The sequence below is a fragment of the Gigantopelta aegis genome, chromosome 6 (genome assembly GCF_016097555.1).
Source record: "Gigantopelta aegis isolate Gae_Host chromosome 6, Gae_host_genome, whole genome shotgun sequence".
NCBI classification, from domain to species: domain Eukaryota; kingdom Metazoa; phylum Mollusca; class Gastropoda; order Neomphalida; family Peltospiridae; genus Gigantopelta; species Gigantopelta aegis.
Window position 1 is genome coordinate 100481921 of NC_054704.1, and position 24221 is coordinate 100506141.

The 24221-nt window shown below is 39.4% G+C and overlaps 1 protein-coding gene across 1 annotated transcript in view; it reads right to left on the minus strand.

Moving 5' to 3' along the window:
- The window catches only part of LOC121374119, an 81251-nt gene that overhangs the window by 8176 nt on the left and 48854 nt on the right, over window positions 1-24221 (minus strand). Inside the window, exons 3-4 of the mRNA XM_041501056.1 lie at window positions 17632-17935; window positions 3779-4028 (exon numbers count right to left, since the gene is read on the minus strand). Coding sequence (XP_041356990.1) covers window positions 3779-4028; window positions 17632-17935 — 554 coding nt within the window. The remainder of the gene's footprint in view (window positions 1-3778; window positions 4029-17631; window positions 17936-24221) is intronic.

Here is a 24221-nt window from a genome sequence, read left to right on the forward strand (position 1 = left end):
CCTCCAACAGCACCTCCGTCAACTTTACAAACATATACATAAACAAACGTGGGACAGAGCCTCCGCCAAGTCTACAAACATATACATAAACACGTGGGACAGCGCCTCCGTCAACTTTACAAACATATACATAAACACGTGGGACAGCGCCTCCGTTAACTTTACAAACATATACATAAACACGTGGGACAGCGCTTCCGTCAACTTTACAAACATATACATAAACAAACGTGGAACAGCACATCCGTCAACTTTGCAAACATACACATAAACAAACGTGGAACAGCGCCTCCGTCAACTTTACAAACATATACATAAACAAACGTGTAACAGCACCTCCGTCAACTTTACAAACATATACATAAACACGTGGGACAGCGTCTCCGTCAACTTCACAAACATATAAATAAACAAACGTGGAACAGCACCTCCGTCAACTCTACAAATATATACAGAAACAAACGTGGGACAGCGCCTACGCCAACTCTACAAACATACAAAAACATAAAACATAGTTTAAACTGCGGGGAAACTGAGGGGCAGTGGGCATGTGTCCCGATCCTCTCAACTGAAGAACATAAAATAGTCCCTCCCTCTCTGTCTGTCTGTCTCACACTCACACTCACACTCACACTCACACTCACACACACACGCACACACTGACACACACACACAAACACACACACACACACACTCTCTCTCTCTCTCTCTCTCTCTCTCTCTCTCTCTCTCTCTCTCTCTCTCTCTCTCTCTCTCTCTCTCTCTCTCTCTCTCTCTCTCTCTCACACACACACACACACACACACACAACACAAAGATATACAGCCACAGCAACGTGAACTGTCTAAACAGGATTCAAGAAAGATTGGTTCATTTCGTCAGATTAGACAAATTCAACTCAAGCTAATGTCATTGAACACGACACCTTGATTCTGATGGTTTGCAAAGAAATCCCAAACCCTAGCCATAAAATTGTCATATAAAACACCCATACAATGTTGATAAATAATTCGCGGGAGAGCAGGGCTGAGTTCAGCAGACCGAGCAGAAAAACGTCTGACAGACGGTTTATGCCCTTGAAATTAAACTAAATGGCCACACCGGGATTCATTCAAATCACTGACATAGTTTCCGAGGTTGTCAATTTTGTTTCTTGTAAGCCAAAATTATTTATGATTTGCCATAAATAGGACGACCGCAAAGAAGTAACCTTTAACAAACTCCCCTGCGCGTGCTGTAACCTCACCGTGGTGCAGGGGTGTAACATTCTCTTTGAGTAAAATTCGTTGTCCGTAAAATTCTGTGATATTTTTATTTATATTTTTGCACAGTTCTTTACACTGTTTTTGTTTAAACCTTGAATTTTAATATTGATGTTGATCATCACTTTATTTATTTGCATTACCATAGTTTGACACCCAATAGCCGATGTATTTTTCGTGCTGGGGTGTCGTTAAACATTCATTCGGATCCTTTAACAAACTTGAAAATTTCAACACAATGTTGTAAATAATTAGTAAGTTAACGGTAAAACAAGTTTCATTAGCTGAAAATATGTCACAAAAACACTGCTACTGCACTGTTTTATTTACTGAAATTAAATTAATGAGAAAATATTTTACACCGCCTAACACTGCCGCTACACTGTGTTCTGTATTGAAATTAAAACAGAAATGACTTTCAGAGAGGACAGTTACTATGACTCAAGGCTGAAGTTGAAATAAAACGTATAAATTTGGAAAGTTGACTCATAGACATATTTCAGACCAACATTTGTGGGGGGTTTTATCGTCTGAATCCGGGTGAATAAATTTCACTCTGCCCGACCTCAGCAGTTTGTATAAAACATAAATCGCCACGGAATTCTTCGTGAAGTTCAAGACATAAAATAGCGTTATTGTACTTGTAAAATGTATATTTGACATTAACAAGAAATATCTTCAACAATATGAACCTTAAGTGATGATATATGAATAATCGTCGGAAGCAGGGACAAGAGCATGACTCCCCCCCCCCCACCCCACCCCACCCCCCACCCCTCCCCCGATTATGCCATGGCCAACCAAATTGAAAGACATATTGATATTATAACTGGATTCTCAAGTTCTGGAATGTTCCAACGCCCATGATTTGACATTGATCGATGTAAAAAAAAAAAAGCCAATAAAAACAAAATCAACAACAACCCAAATCAAAACCCCCCATATATTTCAGTAACGCAATGGTGACGTTTAACAATGTCATATTATAAACGTAATATGATGCAGACTGTCATACTTATAATATAAACTTGATATATTTTAAGTGAGATCATTATAACTAAGGAATACACTATATATTAGTGATGTCATTGTTAAAATTGAATGAATGTCTAACGACACCCCCCCAGCACGAAACACACATTAGTTATAGGATGCCAAACAAAGGTAAACAAAGCGCTGAGAACCCAGAATGATTAACATAAAATAGTGCACGAATTACATCCATGAAAAAGGATTCACATCAAAGAACAGCAAAGCATAACCTTGAATAATAAACATACCAGAAACACAAAACACAGACTTAAACCTCGTATTGAAAAACAAACTGAGGACAGTGATTAATTGCTTTCATAATAAATTAAATTGTGGGGGACAATTTAAGATATTACCATATTCAATTCAATTCAATTTATTGCATCATTATACCCCATGGTGCAGCATGCAATATCAAATAACATACTTCCACATGTCAAATGAGCATTCATATGACTACTAGTAATCCTTTTGTAGTGCTATTTTTCAACAATTCACCTGTTAGAGGGAGCTATACCGACTCCCCTTGAAGTCTCAGTGGAGTGCTGGGGAGCCGTATTGACAGCTCCCCTTGAACCGCGAGGTATGTAGACTTAAAGTTGCAGACCCAAGTTTCAACTCGTGAAAATGGACACTACATGTAAGTTTGGTTAATCTACAAACCTAGAACACATTTGGATAAAGTTACAACAAAGTAAAACAGGAGTCTGTGACGTTGAAACGGCGAAATACCCATTAAAATAGACTAGCGATCGTCTCCATAACCGTTATTTCTCAGACGTGGCACCGTGCGTGCGTTTTTAATCACATCGAAAATAAATGTTGTGGTACTAAGAAAACCTAGATGACCAGAAACACTTCGGTTGTTTGGAAAGGAATAATTTAAACAATAAAATCTTATAACTTATTTCAATTATCAAAAACGTTTGTAATAGTGAAAACTATGCCGTAGTGTTTAAAAACTTGGGTCTGTCACTTTAAGAAAAAAACTTATGACAGTTAAAATTTGTTAAACACCACTAGAGCACATTGATTTATGTATTCTCGGATAGTGAATGTCAAACATATGATATATTTGACATATAGTCTTATAGATGAAACCCGTTACATTTGTTTTCAGTAGTAACAAGGGCTTTTTATATGCACCATCCAACAGACAGGAAAACACATACCACGGTCTTTGATATACCAGTCGTGGTGCACTGCTAGAGTGAGAAATAGCCCAATGGGCCCACCGATGGGAATTGATCTTAGACCGACCGCGCACCAGGCGAGTGCTTTACCACTGGGCTACGTCCCGCCCCACCTGCTACGGTGAGCTAAACTCATTCTCCTTGAAGTAATCTCAGGGGAGTGTTGAGGATCCACATAGATACCTCCCCTTAAACCGCGACGTCTGTGGACGTCACAAAACCTATGACATATTATGCTAAATAAAGAATTGACGATTAAGAATGTTTGAGATATTGAGAAGAACGTGCTACCTTCGTCCAAGTGTTCGTCTTCCTCGTCCCCGAACGCCAAATCGTAATCCGACTCCTCATCCTCGTCCTTCTTCTGCCGTGACTCGATCCCGGACAAGAATCGCTTTATGGTCCGCGCGTTCACAATCTCATCTATTACACTGTTCGGTAAATCCCTATTCAAGAATATTTTATAGAAGTCATAATAATTTTTTGTAGTCCGTATTTTTTCTCTAAATTCTTTAACTGATACTGGTTGCAATCGTACATCCTGCAATAAAACAGAAAGAATGGTCAGGTGTTAGCCAAGAAATGATATTTATTTCATAATTTAGAATCATAAAACTTTTTTTCTTTCAAATATTAAATCACAGGCTCTGTGTTGATGCAGTGGACTATTCTGGATAACAGGGTAACAATGCGGCTGATTCAGAAAAAAACCAACTAGAGTAGGATGGGATGGAATCAACATGATTCTTTTACGTTGCTGTATCTAATGTCATTGTTTTGCCTTGCCAATGAACGCAACTTGGTTAATATACTGATTATATTATAACGTATATGCCAGATTGTATTTATTGCTAGCGTAGTAACATCTGTGCAGCATACACCGATGTAATATGGGGCTGAATGTCAGTGATGTGGGAATGAATGTCTGTAAAACGTGTTAACTATGAATGGTGGTTTTAGATGCAGTCGCTCTTTGCTGTTGCTATATTTATGTGATCCTTTATTTGTTTGCCCCTGTATATTACTGAGTGGGAGATGCACATTGAACATGACTGTCTGTACAACATCACACACATTCCCAAACCCACGTGAGCAGGATAAAAACTAATATGGTGGTTCTTTAATGTTTGGCTGACTCTCACTACACACGTATTTGGAATGCTCAAGGATATTCTAGCTTGAAGACACTCGACTAGTCGTAACAGCAGCTGTAGAATCAACAATGGTAGCAGTACATTTCGTAGCAGCAGTATCATCATCATCATCATCATCAGCAGCAGCAGCAGCAGAAGTAGTAGTAGTAGTAATAGTAGCAGTAGTCGTAGTAGTAATAGAAGCAGTAGTAGTGTTTTTTGTTTTTGTAATAGTAGAAGTAACAGTAGGCTAGTGGTAGGAATAAGACGTAGTAGCAGTAATAGTAGTAGTGGTGGTGGTGGTGGTGGCGGTAGTGGTAGTAGTTGTTGCTGTTGCTGTTACTGTTGCTGTTGTAGTAGTAGTTTTAGTGGTGGTAGCTGTAGGGGTGGTGGTAGATAGGTAGAGTAGCAGCAGTTGTTGTTGTTGTTGTTGTAGTAGTAGTAATGGTGATAATCGTGGTAGATACGTTTGATCTGCGCTCTCGAGGATTCCACAAGTTACAATGTTGATTCCACTCACATGCGCCGCACGTAAGTAAACACCGACACATTCATAGCATGCGAACACGCGAGACGGGTGATATAACAATGATAGCATTCCAGACAGTGTGTATTATGTGGTATTAATCACCGAGCAGTTGGCAGCATGACGCCATGCAATGGCTATCCATGTAGTGGTGGCGTGCGGCAAGCTGCGCCCTGGAAAGCACGTGTTGGTTTCATTTCCCGCGGAATATTCGAAAGAAAGAAATGTTTTATTTAACAACGCACTCAACACATTTTATTTACGGTTATATGGCGTCAGACATCTGGTTAAGGACCACACAGATTTTGAGAGGAAACCCGCTGTCGCCTCTACATGGGCTACTCTTCCGATTAGCAGCAAGGGATCTTTTATTTGCGCTTCCCACAGGCAGGATAGCACAAACCATGGCCTTTGTTGAACCAGTTATGGATCACTGGTCGGTGCAAGTAGTTTACACCTACCCACTGAGCCTTGCGGAGCACTCACTCAGGGTTTGGAGTCGGTATCTGGATTTAAAATCCCATGCCTCGACTGGGATCCGAACCAATTACCTACCAGCCTGTAGACCGATGGCCTGCCACGACGCCACCGAGGCCGGTATACGGAATACTCGATGTCCAGTGATCCACTGAAGGTACTATACATTCACTGCACATTTCGGGCTTTTTATTTCGCCGAGATTCAAAACTGAGACAAGAACACGTCGATGCAAAGCATCAGTATGACGCCAGCACACGACATGAAAGGTAAAATGATTGATACCAGCTCCACATTCAGACAGCTAACGTTTTGCTAACGTTCGCAAACTATTTCATTGGTTCCCGACGTGGTCATTTGGTTTACCGTGAAGCACATAAACTAGTCTAGCGGACGTTTTTCTGCTCGGTTTGGATGAACTAAGCTAAGACTATATGTCAAAATTGCTAAGTGTTACCAAAATAATCTATGTGCTCTAGTGCTGTCGTTAAACAAAAAACGTTTTCATCAGATATAGCGCTTTTTTCCTAAAACCAGAAAACCCCAACACAAGGCCTCTAAAGACAGAAGAAAAACATCTACGTAACCCATTGGATTTTGAGTAATCAGTTTTGTCCAACGTAAACCATGTCTTAAATTTCAGAGACGTCGCCACATGATAACGTGCTCATCTAATGCGCGGTCGATCTAGGATCGATCCCCGTCGATGGGCCCCCATTGGGCTTCACAACTGGTGTAACAAAGGCCGTAGCAGATATTATACTGTCTGTGGGATGCTGCATATAAAATACCGCTTGCTTGCTGGAGGGAGAGGCTTTCCACTATCATCATCTGTGTAGTCCTTAACCATATGCATATGTCCGACGCAATATAACGGCAATTAAAATGTGTTGTACGTCGTTAAATAAAATACCGGTATTCCTTCCTTCCTTCCGTTCTAAATTTTCTGCGGTTACGACCAATATGTTCCCCATCAAGGCTTACTCGAGCAATGCACGAATGAAGCGATCGTGTATACCAAACAGAATCTCCCAGGGTCAAAGTTCTTCCAAGTTTTAATATCACAGTTAATGCGCGGTAAGACGTGTCTGTTTCGCCTGTGCCACTACACGTACTTTCGCGTTCACGACTTGGGAGTCCTCCATTTTGTTGTTTTTGTTAACGAAATGGACTTTTCTACTGGGATGTAAGCGGCTACTGGGACTGAATGAAAACTAGCACACTTCTTCTTTCAACAGCCTGCACACTTTGTTCATCAAAAATGCTTAAAACTTTTAGAATTTTTATGTGTGTGTGTGGGGGGGGGGGGGGGGGGGGGGGGAGTGTTGATGGGGGTCAGTTAGCGTTTTATTCAAGCTTTCTTTTTCATTAAGTGTTAATCCGAAGTGTCCATAGCCCGCCATAAACAGCACCCCTATCCCCTCTCGTTTTGGGAAAAGGGTTGGTACGCTGTTTCTATTGTCGTCTGTGGGATTTGACTTGGTGGTATGCATCCCATAGAGCTCTGCAGCACACAGGGTCCACACTGACTTTGATAACACTGGTAGTAGAACATAACTCAAACAGAGCGGCATAAACATCCGTCTTACCGCTATCTAGGAGGGTGTATAGGACATGCTGTCTTTGTGTGCGAATTATTAGCCTCTGATGAGCAAAGTAACAATGTTTCAGATTATTTTCGGTGGGGGTGGGGGTGGGGGTGGGGGTGGGGGGGGTGGGGGGTAGGGGTAGCCCAATGGTGAAGCGCTCGCTTGATGTGGGTCGATAAAGGATCTATCCCCGTCGGTAGGGGGATATTTCTCGTTCTAGGGGTGGGTGGTGTGTGCTATCCTGGTGGGATACGTAGCCCAATGGTGAAGCGCTCGCTTGATGTGCGGTCGATAAAAATGGATCTATCCCCGTCGGTAGTATGTGCCCTATTGGGATCATTTCTCGTTTTGAAGGGGTAGCCGAGTTCCTAGCATCTACAGAATGAAACAAAATAAACTATGTTTTGAAGCCGTGGATGTCCTGCTATCCTGTCTGTGGGGGTCGTATGCGATACTACAGATTAAACAAAACAACTCTCTGCGATTTCTAGCTACATGGAAAAATGCAGCGGGTTTCCTCTCTAAGACTATGTCAAAATTACCAAACTGTTTGTATGCATCCAATAGCCGAATGAAACAAAATACTAACTGTATTGCTCTAATGGTTTCCTATCATTTACAAACAAAATAAACAAAATAACTGTTTGTTTTGAAGGGGTCGTATGCGATTTCCTAGCATCTACAGAATTAAACAAAATAAACTAACTGTTTTGAAGGGGTCGTATGCGATTTCCTAGCATCTACAGAATTAAACAAAATAAACTAACTGTTTTGAAGGGGTCGTATGCGATTTCCTAGCATCTACAGAATTAAACAAAATAAACTAACTGTTTTGAAGGGGTCGTATGCGATTTCCTAGCATCTACAGAATTAAACAAAATAAACTAACTGTTTTGAAGGGGTCGTATGCGATTTCCTAGCATCTACAGAATTAAACAAAATAAACTAACTGTTTTGAAGGGGTCGTATGCGATTTCCTAGCATCTACAGAATTAAACAAAATAAACTAACTGTTTTGAAGGGGTCGTATGCGATTTCCTAGCATGTACAGAATTAAACAAAATAAACTAACTGTTTTGAAGGGGTCGTATGCGATTTCCTAGCATTTACAGAATTAAACAAAATAAACTAACTGTTTTGAAGGGGTCGTATGCGATTTCCTAGCATTTACAGAATTAAACAAAATAAACTAACTGTTTTGAAGGGGTCGTATGCGATTTCCTAGCATCTACAGAATTAAACAAAATAAACTAACTGTTTTGAAGGGGTCGTATGCGATTTCCTAGCAGCTACAGAATTAAACAAAATAAACTAACTGTTTTGAAGGGGTCGTATGCGATTTCCTAGCATCTACAGAATTAAACAAAATAAACTAACTGTTTTGAAGGGGTCGTATGCGATTTCCTAGCATCTACAGAATTAAACTAACTTTTTTGAAGGGGTCGTATGCGATTTCCTAGCATTTACAGAATTAAACAAAATAAACTAACTGTTTTGAAGGGGTCGTATGCGATTTCCTAGCATCTACAGAATTAAACTAACTTTTTTGAAGGGGTCGTATGCGATTTCCTAGCATCTACAGAATTAAAAAAAAATGGTGACAATTTTCGATATATTATTTTATCCTCTCCTGTTCATACATTTCAACCTAAAGTTATTTGTTGTTGTTGTTGTTTAACGACATCAGTAGAGTATATTGATTAATTAATCATCGGCTATTGGATGTCAAACATTTGGTAATTCTAACCCGTGGTCTTCAGAGGAAACCCGCTCTATTTTTCCATTAGCAGCAAGAGCAATTATTTATTATTATTATTATTATTATTTATTTTATTTTTTAATTATTACTATTATTTATTTATTTATTATTATTATTATTATTATTATTATTATTATTATTATTATAATAAATTATTATTATTATTATTATTATTATTATTATTATTACTAAATCAGGGTGACAGGTTTAATATGAATTAATTCCGATTCGGGGTTTCTAGGACAATTACCACAGGGTATGGACGTTGTTAGTCGATATATATATATATATTCTTTATTCCTCTTGTAGAGAGTTCGAACAGTACAGATTATCATACATACATAATACATAAAAGGCAATGCACAATGATTAATGGATAATACATAGTACTTGATACAAAATAAATAATAGGTAATATATACAGTGGCATTGGAATAAACGCATGGTGAGAGAATTACATGAAAAAGGTATTGGTTGATCAGAATCACGCTCATATAAATTCACTCGCCACCCTGCCATTCTCTCTCTCTCTCTCTCTCTCTCTCTCTCTCTCTCTCTCTCTCTCTCTCTCTCTCTCTCTCTCTCTCTCTCTCTCTCTCTCTCTCTCTCTCTCTCTCTCTCTCTCTCTGTCACACACACACCACTATAAAGATCTGAACATTTGCACAAGAACAGACAGTCATGACTGTCTACAGTATATTGGTCTTCATATTGTTAACGTAATATATTTGCGTTATTTTATAAATGAAGTGTATGACACTTTCACTATATAACATAGATGATTCATCATCAATATTTATTGGAGGTTTACAGGACAGGAGTTTTGTAATAAAAATATCATCGGGGCAGTTATGTAATTCTACACTGAGGTCAATAGGACAGATATCAAGAAGCGTTGTCCAGAATGTATCTCTGGTTGTTGTTAAGTATGAACAACTAGTCATGACGTGTGTAAAAAGATCAGAATAGTTACTAGTACATAACGTACAAATACCGTGTACTGAGTTTGGCCTCCATGTAGCACATATATTTATCAAGTGATTTGCTTGCTCCTTTAGTGATGGATTTGACCGTGCAACTGACCAAGCTCTATGCACTTCGAGATTGGCATGAATTTTTAGAAAATGTGTTGTATCGGGGTTTAAAGAAATTCGTAACTGCCAGTTAGTTTCCTCAAATTCTAAAACATGTTTTCTTACAATTATATTCCAAATATGCTTACTAGGGAATACTGATGTTAGAAAAAATTCGTTGAGGTGATGCAGTAGATTATATTTACGAAGAATTGTGTATATATCCGCTGCAAAGCCAATATTTGAACGAACACACTGATTTTTAAAACTTAGTAGTCGAGTGACTGCTATTTTGTAAGCCAGAGTCCACACGGGGCATCGCAAAAGATGTCCTAAATAGTATAATTTGTTTCTATCTATATGTCCTTCGAGGGATATACTGCCAAGAAGTCCAAGACAAAAATCGGTTCGTGTTCTTTTAGGAAGACCCTGGATAATCTTTATTACAAATCTATATGCTCTTTCTAACGCCAATAGTTCATTTGTATTTAAATTATTCCATAATTCACTACCGTACAAAGCTTTTGATAGGCACAGCGAATGAACTAGTTTGACGCTAGTTACAGGATTAATTCCACGGCAGTGACAACCAGCCTGAACTAGAGACATGGCGGTGGATTTTATAGTTTTGCAAGTCTCGAGTGTTCTGTCCCAATTATTTAAAGACCTTTGTAATTTAATGCCAACATGTTTTATGGTTGTTGAACATGGTAGTTCCTTTCCATACAGAATAAGTTTCGTATCCGGATCCTTACAGAAGTCAACAACTTGTGTTTTAGAAGCAGAGAATGTAAAACGCCATTTAGCGCTATATCGCTCACATATTGAAATCATATTTTGCATGACACTTGGAGTAGGAGAAATAATAGAGATGTCATCTGCTTGAGTTGGGCAAGAAACTCTAGTATCCAGGATCATTGCACCTTTGTTGGATTGGGTTAAATTATTCAGCAATTCATTAATAAACAATACATACAATTTGGGGGATAGTATGCTTCCTTGACACAATCCTCTTTTCAAAGGAAAGTGTGAAGAGAAACTATTGTTTACTAAGACCTGTAGTTTACAGTTTGAATAGATTGCTTCTAAAGTAATTCTAACCCGTGGTCTTCAGAGGAAACCCGCTCTATTTTTCCATTAGCAGCAAGAGCAATTATTTATTATTATTATTATTATTATTTATTTTATTTTTTAATTATTACTATTATTTATTTATTTATTATTATTATTATTATTATTATTATTATTATTATTATTATTATTATAATAAATTATTATTATTATTATTATTATTATTATTATTATTACTAAATCAGGGTGACAGGTTTAATATGAATTAATTCCGATTCGGGGTTTCTAGGACAATTACCACAGGGTATGGACGTTGTTAGTCGATGATGTGTCGGGGATTTGCGTTTATGTCCGCCCATAAATACATTAATGTCATGACGTTTGATGATTTCAAAACCATCTGCTGGGCTATTTATAGCAGCGTCATCTGAATAAAAAGAAATATGAATACCAAGGTAGGGGGTGGGGGTTTGATTTGTCACCAGCGTACAATTATCTACATTGTATACTGCAAACCTGCAATGTTAGTTATATGATTGAGACGTTGTTGGGGTTATCACAATTATTTCAGCAGTTAAACAGTGTACTGTTCAACCAGATATTTTATTTCTGTAAGCCACTTGGGGGTTTGAGTCCAAAGTCCAAACGGTTTTGACATGTTCACATCCTTAAAGGTCCAGGCATGTCCATCATGGTCCCCGCCTCTGGTATGACCGGTGACGTCGTCAACGCTGAATGACGGTTTGAGATGGTTACTACTGATCTATGTTGAGACAGTTGTGTCAAGAGAAAAAGTATGACCTTTAGTATAGAATTTTTATTTACAGACCAAATTTCATTCAAAAAATGTTTTGATGGGTGTGCACATTAAGAACTAAAAACAAGTAGCATTCCAATTTAATATTAAAAATATATAAGAATTTGAAGAATGTTTTTGTTTCCAAAGTGTACCGGTTAACTGTTTTCTCAACCCATGCGCATGCTACAATTGTTTCCTGCTACATATTCAATGCTTTGTTTTATGTTCTTCTTGATGACGCACTGCTATGTAATATTAATTTAGCACTGTTTCTTTAGTATACAACACTGCATAAAAAGGCCAAAAAAGCAAGCGCATCAAACTTTCTCCGTGTGCGTTTTCGTTTAATCATATCGGCGTGAAACTAATATCTACTAGACTGGGAAAAAGGTTGGCAATTAAGACATATGGTGTACCTGGAGGATCAAAGCAAACACCGGAGTAGTAGTATTTTCAACTGTAATCACTCTAAAAGCATCCCACAGGTTCACGCAAACATAATAGTTACACGAGGTAGTAAAACATAAAACACAGCTTGCCTGTACTTGAAGTAAAAACTTGCTGATGTTTTTAACTCTTAAGTAATATGTGAACTCTGCTGCATTCTTTTATGATCCTTTAAACACGTTCCTGTGCAAATATGGACGGGTATTCAGGTGCAAATAGTAAGCAATTGCTATTCATACAAAATAAAATGATGACGTAAACATATTTGAAAGTTTCCATGTAATAAATCACATATACTTCATAGCATAGGAGTCAATTATTTACGGCGTTAAAAAACCCAACCCAAAACCGCAGTTCTGAGTGCTATTAATAAGCGACGTGTTTATTGGTGCACCGACTCTTATTATAGCTTTTGGAATAATATACTCTTAGTGTAAAGTTATTATGTAATGAAGAATTGCTACTGAAAATGAAATGCGATTTTGTGTACGGGGTGGGTGTAGGTACAGCGTATAAATTAGTTTTTTTTATTATTAAGAAGTGTTAATGGCTGATGAATTATCAGCAACTAGAATGAGTGTAAGGGAGCCAACACCAATGTTTTGTTCTGCCTTAGTTTCGTTTGTATCATCATCATCATCATCATCATCATCATCATCATCACCACAACCACCATCTTATATTTCATTCATCCATCCATTCATTAATTCATTCAATGATTCATTCGTTCGTCCGTCCGTCCTTTCGTTCGTTCGTTCGGTCGTTCGTACGCACGTTCGCACGTTTGTTCATTCATTTATATTATTATATCATGTCTGATCCTTCATGGCTCAGGGATCAGTCGGTTCATGCTATTGTCTTAAAGTGCAAAACATTGTTTGTAGTTTGTGTAAAAAGTTCAGAATACATATCATACATTACGTCTTCGCATTGTTTGCGTACCTATCTGCGATTTCATAATCGCAGTCAGGTAATACGTGTAATATTACACCTGTGCTCTGCTGATACAATCTTTACTGCATTCATGCCAAATGCTTAAAAAAATTTACACTAACACTTCAACACGAACACTTCAACACCGACAATTCAGTACAAACGACGACACAACTCATGGAGCAATTGTTGTAACGATAAACCTCAAATTGTTCCTCGCGGGGAATCAATCGTATGACCCCTCACATCCCCCCCCCCCCCCCCCCCCCCCCCCCCTCAGGGTCCATCCATTGGAGGTGGCTAGCATGCCTCAGTGATTTAGATAAATAAAGGTAAAGTTTGTTTTGGTTAATTACACCTCTACGATTATTTAATCATCGGCTATTGGATGTCTAACATTTGGTAAGATGTATCTTCACAGGAAACCCGCTACATTGTTTTCATTAGCAGCAAGGGATCTTTTATTAAGTTTGTTTTGTTTAACTACACCTCTACGATTATTTAATCATCGGCTATTGGATGTCTAACATTTGGTAAGATGTATCTTCACAGGAAACCCGCTACATTGTTTTCATTAGCAGCAAGGGATCTTTTATTAAGTTTGTTTTGTTTAACTACACCTCTACGATTATTTAATCATCGGCTATTGGATGTCTAACATTTGGTAAGATGTATCTTCACAGGAAACCCGCTACATTGTTTTCATTAGCAGCAAGGGATCTTTTATTAAGTTTGTTTTGTTTAACTACACCTCTACGATTATTTAATCATCGGCTATTGGATGTCTAACATTTGGTAAGATGTATCTTCACAGGAAACCCGCTACATTGTTTTCATTAGCAGCAAGGGATCTTTTATTAAGTTTGTTTTGTTTAACTACACCTCTACGATTATTTAATCATCGGCTATTGGATGTCTAACATTTGGTAAGATGTATCTTCACAGGAAACCCGCTACATTGTTTTCATTAGCAGCAAGGGATCTTTTATTAAGTTTGTTTTGTTTAACTACACCTCTACGATTATTTAATCATCGGCTATTGGATGTCTAACATTTGGTAAGATGTATCTTCACAGGAAACCCGCTACATTGTTTTCATTAGCAGCAAGGGATCTTTTATTAAGTTTGTTTTGTTTAACTACACCTCTACGATTATTTAATCATCGGCTATTGGATGTCTAACATTTGGTAAGATGTATCTTCACAAGAAACCCGCTACATTTGTTCATTAGCAGCAAGGGATCTTTTATTAAGTTTGTTTTGTTTAACGACACCACCAGAACACATTGATTTATTAAGCATCAGCTATTGGATGTCAAATATTTGGTATTATTACCCATATGGTTAAAACTATCTTGGTACATATCGATTGGCGTACTACAACCTTACAGGAACGTCAACGAAACGAGATGAGTGATATAAATTAAAATCGATTATGGGTAATACATAGGATATTAAACTCGCTATCATTTCCTCGTGAAATAATTTTCATTGTCACTCGCTAAAGCTCGTGACAATTGAAAATTATTTCACTCGGGACATAAACATGATACGAAATGAAAGCTCGTTTAATATCCTATAAATTCTGACTCGTAGTCATCAGAGGAAACCCATTACGTTTTTTCTAATGCAACCAGGGATCTTTTATATGCACTTTCCCACAAACAGGAAAGCACATACCACGGCCTTTGACTAGTTGTGGTGTACTGGTTGGAAAACAAAATCAGCTGATGGATCCACCGAGTATAATATCAGAGAGGAAACCCGCTACATTTTTTTTTCATTTGAAGCAAGGGATCTTTTATATGCACCATCCGACAGACACATACCACGGTGTTTGATATACCAGTCGTGGTACAGTGGCTGGAACGAGAAATAGTCCAATGGACCCATAGACGGGAATCGAGGCTAGACTGACCGCGCATCAGGCAAGCACTTTATCACTAGGCTAATAATGAGAGAGGGAGATAAGGGAGTGGCACTTAACATTTCCCATACCATAATTTGTCTTAGTAAATCTTTTCTTAAATAACCATCTATAGCCTACACTTGTGATTCCACATGAAACCAAGTTTAAGCCGTCAACAAATATCAAAGATTCTTCCGATATATTCTCACAGGAAGCATTTTGCTGCATATCTGGTCCATCCTTTTGTTCTGGAGAAGCCAGATCCTCGAAGAAAACGATGTTGTTATGAACCAGCTATGCCTATCGATTAACATCAAGCGACGTCTTCATCTCTCAAAAGAAATACTTTAGATTTATTATTTATAGTAATTTATAGTTCGCACCACTCAGGCCTACTAGTACTTGCACAGAAGTGTCAAACTGAGTACATTTTAAAAACACTAAGATCTGTGTCTTATAGATTGCATGCGGTGCGTGCGTGAGATCCGACTATTCCGTCTGATGTGGTTTGCGCTTTGAGCATATATACACCATATACGATTATTTCATTGAGGCTAACAGCGTGCGTTTTGTACACGCACGCATCACACGCACACAATATATACACCATATACGATTATTTCATTGAGGCTAACAGCGTGCGTTTTGTACACGCACGCATCACACGCACACAATATATACACCATATACGATTATTTCATTGAGGCTAACAACGTGCGTTTTGTAGACGAACGCATCACACGCACACAATATATACACCATATACGATTATTTCATTGAGGCTAACAGCGTGCGTTTTGTACACGCACGCATCACACGCACACAATATATACACCATATACGATTATTTCACTGAGGCTAACAACGTGCGTTTTGTAGACGCACGCATCACACGCACACAATATATACACCATATACGATTATTTCACTGAGGCTAACAGCGTGCGTTTTGTAGACGCACGCATCGCACGCACACAATATATACACCATATACGATTATTTCACTGAGGCTAACAGCGTGCGTTTTGTAGACGCACGCATCACACGCACACAATATATACACCATATACGATTATTTCACTGAGGCTAACAGCGTGCGTTTTGTAGACGCACGCATCACACGCACACAATATATACACCATATACGATTATTTCACTGAGGCTAACAGCGTGCGTTTTGTAGACTCACGCATCACACGCACACAATATATACACCATATACGATTATTTCATTGAGGCTAACAGCGTGCGTTTTGTAGACGCACGCATCACACGCACACAATATATACACCATATACGATTATTTCACTGAGGCTAACAGCGTGCGTTTTGTAGACGCACGCATCACACGCACACAATATATACACCATATACGATTATTTCACTGAGGCTAACAGCGTGCGTTTTGTAGACGCACGCATCACACGCACACTATATATACACCATATACGATTATTTCATTGAGGCTAACAGCGTGCGTTTTGTAGACGCACGCATCACACGCACACAATATATACACCATATACGATTATTTCATTGAGGCTAACAGCGTGCGTTTTGTAGACGCACGCATCACACGCACACAGTCTAGACGCTCTCATTGAATCTAATGTATTTGATTTTGTTTTTAGCCCGACCGCACGCTCGCGCCGCATTCAGTCTATATGAGTCTTTACTATTATAAACTAAATGTTCAAAAGAGCATGTCCGACATCTGACGTATCACGTGACTTACTGATACTAAAGCATTAATTTGTGTGTACCACTAGAGTTCCTGGCCTCAGCTCAAAATCGTTTTTTTTTCTTCTTCTTCAGATTTACGCCACAACGCGTGCATACTTTTACTAATGAAGTAAGCAGATTGTAAAGTAAAGTTTAAGATAAACGTGGGAGATTAATTCATGTCGGATGCATTTAATTACGCTGTATAGTGTTTGTTGTTAGATTTTTTTATTTTATTTTTAATTTAACTTTTGTTGTTGTTTTTTGCTGTAACGATTTTTTTTTAAATGTTTTTATTTATTTATTTTTTATTTATTTTTTGTGGGGTGTTTTGTTGTATTGTTTGTTTGTAAGATAGTGTGTAGTGATAGTGTTGGTTAAAAATATGGGTCAAATTTACAAACCACTTTTTTTTTGTCTTACACGCGTGTAACTATTTACATTTACAATTCTTAAACACATGCGTTTAAAAAAAATAATAAACCGGCATCGTAAATTTTGTTTTTGATAATTTTAATCCATGGGTGTTGTTGCCTTAAGGAGCCATAGTAGTCGGTATTTAAAGTAGACATTACAGCTTTAATCTGTTTTATTTTATGTTTGTGTTAATGTCTCAACATTATGGCTTTAATCTGTTATTATTATTATTATTTATTTTTTAATGGTTTTCGCACTCAACATTTAATAGCGAATAAAAACAGCTCACCTGTAGAGAAGGATCATCTAATATTTCCGCTAAGTCGGGCTCCTTCCCACTGGATTCAAGATGAGGTCTTTTCAAGTTGACTATCAGTCCTCCACACGAAACTATCAACACCACTAGCACACATCGTCCTAGAAGACGAAGCATATTTCTCCGTGTCCACGTTTTAAATATACCGCGATCACACAAAGTCAGCCAAGGGTGCGCGTCGACCCGAGTTGCCGGAACTTCCGGTTGCGACTCCAGCAGATGACCACTGTCCAGCAGACCGTGGTGACCAGTCAAAGACGAGGATGGCGATCTGAAACTGAGAGGAAGGGAGAATGTATTAGAGGTAGATATGAATGAAATACACACCAAGCACGTGGCCAGATATTCCGGTCTGGGCGACTGATATAGTGTTAAACATCCTGTGTAGTGGCTGATAGGGAGGGAAATCCGAGTGTTTACATATTTCCATTGAAACCGTCATTTTAGGCTCCGTGAGATAACAGAGCCAAACAAATCACGTTGATATCAGTGTTTCTATCCACCCTCTGTTATAATTACCTCGCAACTTTACTGCAAAGTGGTCGTCGTCGTCTTCTTTTTTTCCCTTTGTTACGTTTTTCCCTCCCAAAGTCGTGATCGGTTTTATTTTAAGCGCGTTGCATATTTAGCATTCTTGGCTGTAATTATGACAGGCGGTGGGGAAAGAGGTTGGCAAACCGAAGTCATTTAATTTTAATGAAGCCTTGGATTTGTGTATCGCTTATATGGAGCAATAAAAAAAAAAAATCATTAGCAGTCTTTTATCTGCTTATGAATGGCATTGTCGTAATGCAGCTAAGGAATTGTTTTGTTATTGTTATATTATTGTTAATGAGCCGTATACTAGATAAGCCTAAGCTTTGTTATTCACAGGAGGCTATATGCTATGTTCTTATCAATAATTTAAAAAAAATTAAATTAAAAGGTTTTAGATAATTGATTATGTGCAGATAGTAAAGTTTGTGCAGGGTTTTTTTACAAACCTTAAGTGTTGTACGATATCTACGCGCGGGATCTTAACCTGATACATAAAAAAATCCTTTGGTGTGATACCACAATGGCTGTCAGACAAGCATGTCCAAACCATCGGCGGCTAAAAGGAATCAACAAGTCACGGCTGGTTGGCTACGTTAACACATGGTCTATGTGGGTGTTTCGGTTCGGATTGTTCGAAGGTTTACATATTTTCTTTGATGATCCCAAAATAGCATTATTACTCTAGCAGAGTAAACGCTTGCATCATATAAGAAAAACACGGCCCTTCGTCTAATGATTTCTCCCTCGCTTTTACGTGGGTTGCCAAACGTCAGTGCATCGAAATCTCATTGGCTGGTGCAGTTTGTATTGGAGGTGTGTCTGGGTTGTGGCAGTTTTATTGGTTGTTCGGCCAACGAACTTGGTGACCAGGAAAAACCTATCCTATGATGCATTATACTGTCAGTTTATTACATATTTTGAACAGGAATTGCATCACCCTTATGCATACTCTACCAACGCATATGGCGTACGTGCAAAATTCACGAATTCAATGCATTTAGTAGCATACCGAAATATTGCATACGCTTAAAATAGTCTGATTGCCTGACATGCCGGCGTGTGAAATAATCCCTGGTTAGATGTCAGACATACATTACAGTAATTACAACTTTAGAAAATTAGAGAAGGAAATGTTTTATTTAACGACACACTCAACACATTTCATTTACGGTTATATGGCGTCGGACATATGGTTATGGACCACACAGATATTGAGCGAGAAAACCCGCTGTCGCCACTTCATGGGCTACTGTTTTCGATTAGCAGTAAAGGATCTTTTATATGCACCATCCCATATACAGGATAGCACATACCACGGCCTTTGATGTACCAGTCGTGGTGCACTGGCTGGCTGAAATAGCCCAATGGGCTCACTAACAAGGATCGATCCCAAACCGACCGCGCATCAAGCGAACACTTTACCACTGGGCTACGTCTCGCCCCAAAATCAGAAAGAAACTAGCTATCGACATACAGATTGCTCTCGAGCTGTTTTTAAAAGAAGTTATAGCACGAGGAAGTAAGCGCGTGTGCAAGGAATTGTGCAGGACTGTGGAGAGTCATGCTCCCCCAGTAAATGTATTTAAAAACGAAAGAAACTGAAGTGTGTTTTTAGGACAGCGTGCTTGCACCTTAATTGGATATAAGTATTAAAATAAGTTGAAATGAAATTGTTTTACGACACATTGATTTATTAATCATCGGCTACCTGTCAAACATTGGGTAATTCTGAGATATAATCTTAAACGAAACCGACTTCATCAGCAGCAAAATATTTATACGGAATTTTTCCACAGCAGGACAACACAAACTACGATATTTGATATGCCAGTCATGGGGCACTGGTTGGGTCGGGAAAATCACAATGGGTTCACGACCAAAGCACATCAGGCAAACTCTCTATCGACTGAGCTAGATCACTCCCCATATGCTATACACTTTTATCATGTGGGTGGTGGATATATACAAACTGTCTCCAGGCAAAACTTAGATCAGGTCAGGTCATAGGTTTTAACGTGCACATTCAGCACAGGCTGTTGTAGTACACGCCTGTCATAGGCGCAAGTGTCGACCAGGAGAGGAAACGGTTTGGGGTACAAGTGTTAGTGCACTGGCTGAAGTAGTACACGCCTGTCATAGGCGCAAGTGTCGACCAGGAGAGGAAACGGTTTGCGGTACAAGTGTTAGTGCACTGGCTGAAGTAGTACACGCCTGTCATAGGCGCAAGTGTCGACCAGGAGAGGAAACGGTTTGGGGTACAAGTGTTAGTGCACTGGCTGAAGTAGTACACGCCTGTCATAGGCGCAAGTGTCGACCAGGAGAGGAAACGGTTTGGGGTACAAGTGTTAGTGCACTGGCTGAAGTAGTACACGCCTGTCATAGGCGCAAGTGTCGACCAGGAGAGGAAACGGTTTGGGGTACAAGTGTTAGTGCACTGGCTGGAGCGATTGTTCCAATGGGAGCTCTCGGTACTCTATATGCTTAGAATTGGTCATGGATTGGTCATGAATTGGTCATGGATTTCTCATGAATTGGTCATGGATTACTCATGGACTGGTCATGAATTGGTCATGGATTGATCATGAATTAATCATGGATTGATCATGAATTGATCATGGATTGGTCATGAATTGATCATGGATTGGTCATGAATTGATCATGAATTGGTCATGAATTCGTTGTACGCTGGGGGCTGGGTTAGAATTCGGGAGGGATACACGCACAGAAGAGCTCCCATCGGGATCCGCTATTGCACAGATTTTACTTCTTTCGGATATGTTACAGTGTGTTGTAAATATAGACTACTGTGGATGAACAAAATCATTTACAACCCAAACAACCTAGGCGTATTTGAAACCCACATTATTCCAAAAAAACCAACAACAGCCGCAAAAAAAAAAAAAAAAAAATGAAAGAGAACATTTTACCAGGTACAAACGAAAAAGAATGGCAAAAAACACCCAGCAAAACATTCCATTAATACCATGCACTGATCTTATTTACAGAAAAATAATCAACGCATCTATTTTCTGCATTTAAAGCATGTTGTTGACGCAACGCTAATGATAACTATTCGCGTAAATGTGTCAAAACATTGTAATGTCTAAGAATGTATTTTAGCGTGTATGTTAGGGGCGTGAATGTGTTCATGTTGAGATTACGTTTCACTGGAAACAGAACTAATTACAGCTGTAATCTCTCTTCTCGATCCTGTAATGCCTTTTACTAAAACAAAATACATAAATAACAAAAACAAACAAACAAACCCAACTCCACAAAATAAGAATTACAAAAAACCCACACAAAGCCAAATGCAGTTAGAATTGCCATGTCTTCACGAGTAACAAGCTCGGGAGGAGGCGGGGAGGGAGTAGGGAGGGGGAGGGGAGGGCCATAATTACCTTAGTGCATAACAAACATATTTATTGAGAATTCTGCCACAAAGCAGGTACTCATTTTGAGTTGGGGGGGGGGGGGGGGGGACACAGCCCAGTAGTAAAGCTTGATGCGCGGTCGCTCTAGGATCGATCGCCGTCGATGGGTCCATTGACATATTTCTCGTTCCAGCCAATGTACCACGACTGACTGTTATCCTGTCTGTGGGATGGTGCATATAGAAGATCCGTTGCTGCTAATAGGAAAATGTAGTGTTTTTCCTCTCTAAAACAATGCGTCAAAATTACCAAATGCTTGACACCAAATAACCGATTATTAATAAATCAACGTGCTGTATTGGTGTCGTTAAACATAACAAACTTTAACGTTTAACAGTTTGAGCTACACAACCTTTCTAAGACAAATCGTTGATCCTCTAATAGGTGAAAGGAAAAACAAAATACATTAAAATAAGTTTTTAAAATATATAATAAATCAAATTCAAATGAAAAACAGTTACACACATTCCAGCAACCTTGACCTTGATAGTAAACTATTTTGTAAATATTGAGAGAGAAAAATAAGGTGAGATTAGCCAAAATACGGTCAGGGCATGAGGTAATCGCCAACACGGGTTCGGTTCAACAGTCAGCTAGCGCTCGTTCTGCGAAACGTCAGACTGGCAGCGACGGCCAAGGTTTATGACCAAATATCAGCGAGTTATCTACGTGTCCGAGCCGCTAGGTTATCATAATTGAGCCCAATCCGATATGATTTACGAATCGTTAGTAACGGACGTTAATGTCTCTATCTAGCGCATACTCGTTAGCGCTGAGTTATAGCTCTGAGTGTAGATGAGTTAAGACGAAACACACGTCAATGTCAGACGTGCAAGATAGCATCCTTTCAGACAAGATTGCTCAGGTCCCCACCGATGACGCACAATTGGAATATTGCATCTCGTGTGGTATCTGGCGGCGTTTAAATATTTAAAAGGTGACCGTATGCACGTGACCGACGGATTTAATGCTTTACTCGAGTGTGTACTGTTATAATGTTTATGTTGAGTTCCCGTAGTTAAGGTCCGTCGTATAGTATGCCCCCCACTGTCGCTTTTTCACCATCCTAGTCTGAAAACGACGTGATAGATGGTTTGAAACGCCTTAACATCGATTCAGTAATAAAGCAAATAAAAGGAGTGTACGCCTGAACACGTTGAAGGGCATACGGCTTTCTGTTGCCAACATGGGTGGTGTTTGTATTATTTATTTGTAAGCATTTCAGTTTACATCATAAAGGATGGCATGAGAAATAGTTATAGTACATGCAACATCAAGGTTGCATTGTACCAAAGAAGAAAGTTCCTTGTCAAAGTGCGAGGTTCAAATATTTATGCAGTAAAAATAAGTGCGGCTCTGAATGGTAGTAATATGTCATATTGATTATTCGTGCAAATACTATTATTCACTGCCAAAAAATAAAAATACTTTTATTGCTTATACATTTGTTATGCACTATACACAATATCTTAACACCGGTGCAGTGTACCCCTACCCCTACCCATCTCTCTCTCTCTCTCTCTCTCTCTCTCTCTCTCTCTCTCTCTCTCTCTCTCTCTCTCTCTCTCTCTCTCTCACACACACTCACACACACGCACACGCACACGCACACACACACACACACACACACACACACGGAACTGCGATTGTCGACAAATTCCTTAAATGTGACCCATATTTTCTTACAGGTAATTAGATGTGAGGTGCCACACTTTTTACTGGTGTACTGCCTACAGCGTTATTAGTAAGCTTTAACATTATCGGCAGCAGAAGTTGATTTGGTACATAAAACCTCAAAGGGAAAACACCGTGCCATGGTACAAGACGCGAATACATTATTATTATATAGTTCGCTTCAATGTAGAGGTTTTAAAATACACGGTGCCTTGAAACATGATACCAGGGGCAGCGGAACAGTGGGGGTACACTGTGCCTTGAAACATGATACAAAGAGCAGCGGAACAGTGGGGGTACACAGTGCCTTGAAACATGATACCAGGGGCAGCGAAACAGTGGAGGTACACTGTGCCTTGAAACATGATACCAGGGGCAGCGGAACAGTGGGGGTACACTGTGCCTTGAAACATGATACAAAGAGCAGCGGAACAGTGGGGGTACACGGTGCCTTGAAACATGATACTAGGGGCAGCGGAACAGTGGAGGTACACTGTGCCTTGAAACATAATACCAGGGGCAGCGGAACAGTGGGGGTACATGGTACCTTGAAACATGATACCAGGGACATCGGAACAGTGGGGGTACACAGTGCCTTGAAACATGACCACAAGGGCAGCGGAACAGTGGCGATACACGGTGCCTTGATACATGATACCAGGGGTAGCGGAACAGTGGGGGTACACGGTGCCTAGAAACATGATACCAGGGGCAGCGGAACAGTGGGGGTGCACGGCGCCTTGAAACATGATACCAGGGGCAGCGGAACAGTGGGTGTACACGGTTCCTTGAAACATGATACCAGGGGCAGCGAAACAGTGGAGGTACACTGTGCCTTGAAACATGATACCAGGGGCAGCGGAACAGTGGGAGTACACTGTGCCTTAAAACATGATACATGGGGCAGCGGAACAGTGG